General features: G+C 42.1%; 1 protein-coding gene across 3 annotated transcripts in view; it reads right to left on the reverse strand.

Annotated features, from left to right (window-relative positions):
* FYB1 (FYN binding protein 1) overlaps positions 1-5,755 on the reverse strand; it is a 163,380-nt gene extending 157,625 nt beyond the window's left edge. For all 3 annotated transcript variants that reach the window (XM_050793417.1, XM_050793414.1, XM_050793412.1), the window contains exon 1: positions 5,672-5,755. In XM_050793417.1, the coding sequence (XP_050649374.1) occupies positions 5,672-5,674 (3 nt within the window). In that variant the 5' untranslated portion in view covers positions 5,675-5,755. The remainder of the gene's footprint in view (positions 1-5,671) is intronic.
* Between the last annotated feature and the right edge of the window lie 245 nt (positions 5,756-6,000).

A 6,000-nucleotide genomic window follows, 5' to 3' on the forward strand; every position in this document is an offset into this window, starting at 1 on the left:
ATGCTCAACCCTCACTGAGCCCCACCTCACATTTCAGTTTCACTGGTTTCGGGACCTGAGAACAGGGACGTTTTCTAAGCTGCTGCAGTGATGCCCATGTGCAGCCAGAGTAGAGAACTACTGCTTCAGCCTGAACATCCCCTCACCAGAGACCAGACACCTCTCTCAGGAGGATTTTTCCCCTCCATTTTCTATCTCAACTCCTCATTTGCCTCCCTCAGAGTTCAGTGAAAGATATTTTATTTATTTGTTCACTTTGATGTTTTTGATCTGTCACTTCCAGGGAAAAGTGGTTCTCCAAGCGTGGGCCCTGGACCAGCAGCGTCAGTCTTATCTGAGAACTTATTAGAACTGCATATTTCCAGCCGAGTTCGGTGGCTCACACCTGTAATTCCAGCATGGTGGGAGGCCGAGGTGGGTGGATCACTTGAGGTCAGGGGTTTAAGACCAGCCTGGCCAACATGGTGAAACCCCGTCTCTACTAAAAATACAAAAAAAAGTTAGCTGGGTGTGGTGGTGGGCACCTGTAATGCCAGCTACTCGGGAGGCTGAGGCAGGATTATCGCTTGAACCCGGGAGGCGGAGGCTGCAGTGACCCAAGATTGCACCGTTGCACTCCAGCCTAGGCAACGAGAGCAAAACTGTCTCAAAAATAAATAAATAAATAAAAGAAATGCACATTTCCAGGCCCCATCCCTCACCCTCCAGGTGATTCTCATTATTGCTAAAGTTTGAGAACCACTACCCTAAGTGTAAGCCATGGGAAGCCTGGACACCATGTGTTGTTCACCCTGCATTCCCATGACTAGCAGAGTGCAGACTTGAAATAGGAGCTCAAACGACCTTTGTTGAATGAATGAGTGACAGTGCGATTTGATCGTACTCCTTTCAGGAGCTCCTTGTGTAGCTTGAAAACTGGATGAAAGGAGCAAAACAGACCAAAAACCCCAAACGCAATTTTTACTTTATTTTTTTCTGACCTAAGTTTTATGCATAAAATACAAAAAAAAAAATTGTACATGAATAGAACATCTATTTCTCCATTTCTTCCAGAAAATTCTACAATTTAAAACGTACCTAAAAATACTTGCCAAGCAAACAAGTGTTATTCTATCATTTTCATTTTAGACCTGTAAAGGGAGCTGGTCTAAGGCTATAGATTAAGTCAATTTCCACAGGGGCAGATAAAGTAGGAGTCTATTGTCTCTTCTCCCACTTCTAAAATCTAGAATCACACTATGAATAAGGACATAGGGGAACAGCTAAGCCAACTCTGCACCTTTACTGAGCCTCTTGAAAGAGGGCTGAAGCGATAAGGTCAAGATGCCACAGGGAGAAATGGGAAGGTTGAGCTGGAACCCAGCATCCCTTGCTAGGTTGGAAGATGAGCCCAGTGTCGTGTGTCCAATGCCCATCAATCTTAATATCTAATGTGTCTATCTTCATAAAACACCAAGTGCCTTTGTGCTTCATTCCCACACATTTCCAAAGTTTCCTTACCAATAAGTTACAGGGAAAGGGCAATAAAAGGTGAATTTCCTTATAACCACTTGTCCCCTTTTGGCTTGATCCCTTCCTGGACAGTTCAGGAAGTCGGAGAGGTGGGGATTGGTCACAGTGGTGACACAGCAGATGAGCTTGGGGTGGGGAAGGGAGTTATGTAGTCATTAAACCCCCCTTTCTGGATCCTGGGATGAAGAACCACAAAACCAGGCATTCCTTCAGTTTCTCATCCCAGTGGCCTCTACAATATTTCAATAAAGTGAGCATTCTGAAAGTAGGAAAACTCATAGTGACCATAGCAGAAGCAGCCATGACAGCTGACCCTCAAGCCTACCAGACATGGTCACCAGCTTGAGGATGGGCCCCACACACCCCTAAAGGCCAGTCCTGGGCTTTTCTTTGACTACCAGCTTGTCTTCCTAGGTATCTACTTTTTCTGAGATGTAACAAAATGTAGAGGAGCTCAGGCTCTGAGAACAGATAGAATTGTGCTGAAATTCCAGGCCCAACAATATTCAGTAGCTGTGTGGTTGTGAGAAAATTACTTACACTCTACAAGACTCAGTTTACTCAACTAGAAAATAGGGGGAATAGGAATAACTATTTGCAGGAATTTAATGAGATAGTGTATGTCAGGGCTTAGCAATGCTAACTGCCAGTATCACTCTCCTCCTGCATTCACTAGGAGTTTCTATGCCTACTTTGGAAACTATTTATTTGGGGCTGAAATACAGGAATCCAACATCTATCCAGTGTCTGGCATGTGCCTGTACTGTCACAGGTGCTTTATATTTGCAGTCTTACTCTCCACAACAATCCCGTGGGATAGCTATCATCATCGTCATCATCATCATCACCACCATCATCATCACATCATCACCATCATTGGATGAGGAAACAATCCCAAAGCTTAAGTGACTTATGGAAAACAACTAGTAAGCACAACCAATCAACAAGAAGCCAGGGATACGGCCTGTTGACCGTATCTGATCTCTTTCAAGGAGAAAAAATGGAGTTTTTCCTTTCTTTAATATGCTACATGGCTTTCTGCCACTTGTTGCAGAATGTCAGCAGCAATGTTAGGGAGAAAGGAATTAAGGGGAAGTAACTTAATTTTGAAGAATAACCTTTACACGCTACAAAAATAGGCATGACTATACAAAGATAGGCATGTATATGCCATAATTGCACTGGGAAATTCACTTACTATGCCATTATATAGTAAGAAACTTAAAGTACGCTGCTTAACAACAAGGTAACTTGTGTTAGAAGCTTTAAATATATGTAGGTTTTCACCTGGTTACTATGCTAATATTCTGTCAATGCAAAATAATCAGACAAAATATATAAAAAATGCTTGTGACAGTCTTGTCTATATTACTGTAAGGAAAGAAAAAGAGACAACTGAAACGTCCAACTCTATGGAATTGATTAAAACAAATTGTGGACTACACAGTTATTAAAAATGATTTATCATTAAAAATTACATTGAACTCCCATATTATTAAAGATATTTTAAATAAAATGTGAGGAAATGGTTCATAAAAGATGATAACACTTATAAAATTACACTTATTAAATGTGTATTTAAAATGATGACATTCTCAAAGGATCTGTACTAACCTGGTGATTGTCCCTTAGGTGATAAAATTATAGAACATGCTTATTGTTTCCTTCCTTCCTTCCTTCCTTCCTTCCTTCCTTCCTTCCTTCCTTCCTTCCTTCCTTCCTTTCTCTCTCTCTCTCTCTCTTTCTTTCTTTCTGTCTATACGGGGTTGCCCGGGTTGGAGTGTGGTGACATGATCATTCATCACTGCCACCTTGAACTCCTGAACTCAAATAATCCTCCTGCCTCAGCCTCCCTAGTAGGTGGGACCACAGGCATGCACCACTAGGCCTGGCTGGTTTATTTATTTATTTATTTACTTAATTTTTTATAGAGATGACATCTTGCTTTGTTGCCCAGGCTGGTCTTGAACTCCTCAACTAATGCTCCCACTTTGACCTCCCAAAGAATTGGGATTACAGGCATAAGCCACCGTGCCTGACCATTATCTATATTTCTAAGAAGTTTATCTATATTTCTAAGATGCTTTTTTGAGAAATATGTGTTACTTTTTTTTTTCTTTTTGAGATGGAATTTTGCTCTTGTTGCCCAGGCTGGAGTGCAATGGCACGATCTGGGCCCACTGCAACCTCCATCTCCCAGGTTCAAGAGATTCTCCTGCTTAGCCTCCCAAGTAGCTGGTATTACAGACATGTGCCACCATGCCCAGCTAATTTTGTATTTTTAGTAGAGACAGGGTTTCATCATCTTGGTCAGGCAGGTCTCAAACTCCTGACCTCAGGTGATCTGCGTGCCTCGGCCTCCCCAAGCACTGGGATTACAGGTGTGAGCCACCACACCCAGTCATGTTACTTTTATTATAAGAAAACAATAATCTTTAAAAAAATCATTACTCGTATATCATACCAAATACATGCTATCCAGTTAAACTTCCCTTTTTCCTGCTGTTATCTTGTTTCGCCGAAGAAAATCCAAATAGCACTTTATAAATCACAGTGCTCTCGTTTAAGGTCAAGCTGTTTTCTTTTCTTTTCTTTTTTATTTTATTTTATTTATTTATCTATTTATTTTTTGAGACGGAGTCTCGCTCTGTGGCCCAGGCTAGAGCCCAGTGGCGTAATTTCGACTCACTGCAAGCTCTACCTCTCGGGTTCACACCATTCTCCTGCCTCAGCCTCCCGAGTGGCTGGGACTACAGGCATCCGCCACCACGCCCGGCTAATTTTTTGGATTTTTAGTAGAGGCGAGGTTTCACCGTGTTAGCTAGGATGGTCTCAATCTCCTGACTTCGTGATCCGCCCGCCTCGGCCTCCCAAAGTGCTGGGATTACAGGCGTGAGCCACCGTGCCCGGCCAAGGTTAAGCTGCTTTCTAGGAATCCCGGAACTAAAGACCCAATTTGGAAACACAGAGGGATTTATAAGTCTCACTCCCACCTGAGCCAGAGACTCGATTCTACAGGTGTTGCCGCAGGCAGGGTCATGCGCTAACATTTCCTCCACCGTTTACTCCCCTTCTCAAGACTCAGTGACTTGCACCCTATGGCTCTTCCTTCTTCCTCTCTCCCCCGTGGCCAGATTACGCTCTCTCACCTCTACTCTTTCCCTATCCTAACTCAAGGTGCTTCCAGACAATACACAGTAACATCAACACACATCATTGAATGATCCGCTTATTCTCCCTGTTCCAATGTCTGCAATCCACAATCTCCAATTGAGCAAGCACAGGAGTCATCCTCTCAACTCCTGTCTTCTCACTGGGGACTGACAAAAGGAGGGTATCCTCTCCGTAACAAGAGAAGGGATAACAAATTTCCAGTCTTCTAGGGGCTGGGGAATAGTAGACAAAGATAGAAAATTGACTCTTTTCTAGATTCTGGTAATATATGAACACCACATATATTTTGGGAGCCCTCCTTTTCTTTTTTTCAAAGAAATAATGGAAAATTATGAAGCAGAATATTACTGTTGTAGTTCAGCTATGTTTTGGGTTAAAGTAGCACGGGGAACCCACTCACCATTTTAAGTGTGCTCCAAATAATGACTTCTCATTAATTTTGGGAACACCATCTGTCCTTTAGGTTAAGACCGGGCTTTGTTTGTGTCTCTTAATTTAAAAAAAAAAAAAAAAAAAAAAAAAAAAAAAAAAAAAAAAGCTTTTTCAAACAGAAGAGGTCTGTTTGTAAAATCTACTGTGTTATCAAAATGGCAATCACCATCAGCAATGTTTCCCAATATTCGCCACTGGAGTCCTTCATGGGATCCAAACTGCTCATAACAGGAAACTCGACTAAATTATTGGGGCTGGCACCAAGCTATCCTAAGAGGCAAAGACAAAGAATGCATGTTTTCTTTCTGCAAGACAGTGCTCTTCCCCTATTCTGAAGGCTGGAATCAAAAAAAGGGAACTCTTGAAGCCATGTCTCTCAACTGGCATGAACAAGACTCAGCAGCTTCATCAGCACAAGGAACAAGTGGCCAAGCAAAATCCCAAAGGCTCGGAGGACCTGACTGTGAAGCACCCTCAACCCTGTCTGTTCTATGCAGAGAAGAGTAGCACATTTGCCAGGAGACCAGGGAGAGTTATAAAATCTATTACTTACCATTTTTATTGAAAAGAGTTGATGTGCCTGGCACACAATGACCCCGAAGATGGTGCAGCTTGGATAGTGAATGTGCAAGTTAGCTATGCGGAGTGTACTTCCTTTTCTGAGCTGTGTGGTCTGTCCAGCTTTCACACATTGATATGTGAGGCTACATTTGCATGTTATCTCAACCCTCAGAGCATTTGTATAGCTAGCCAGGTTTATCTTGTTATTATTTTTCAATAATACAGGAACAGGTCTAGGTGTAGCTTTGAAGACTGAAAAATTGACACAAAATTTTTTAGAAGTAGCTAGATATTAAATTTTGCTATACATTATTAACCTGT

Source organism: Macaca thibetana, chromosome 6 (assembly GCF_024542745.1).
Source record: "Macaca thibetana thibetana isolate TM-01 chromosome 6, ASM2454274v1, whole genome shotgun sequence".
Lineage (NCBI taxonomy): Eukaryota > Metazoa > Chordata > Mammalia > Primates > Cercopithecidae > Macaca > Macaca thibetana.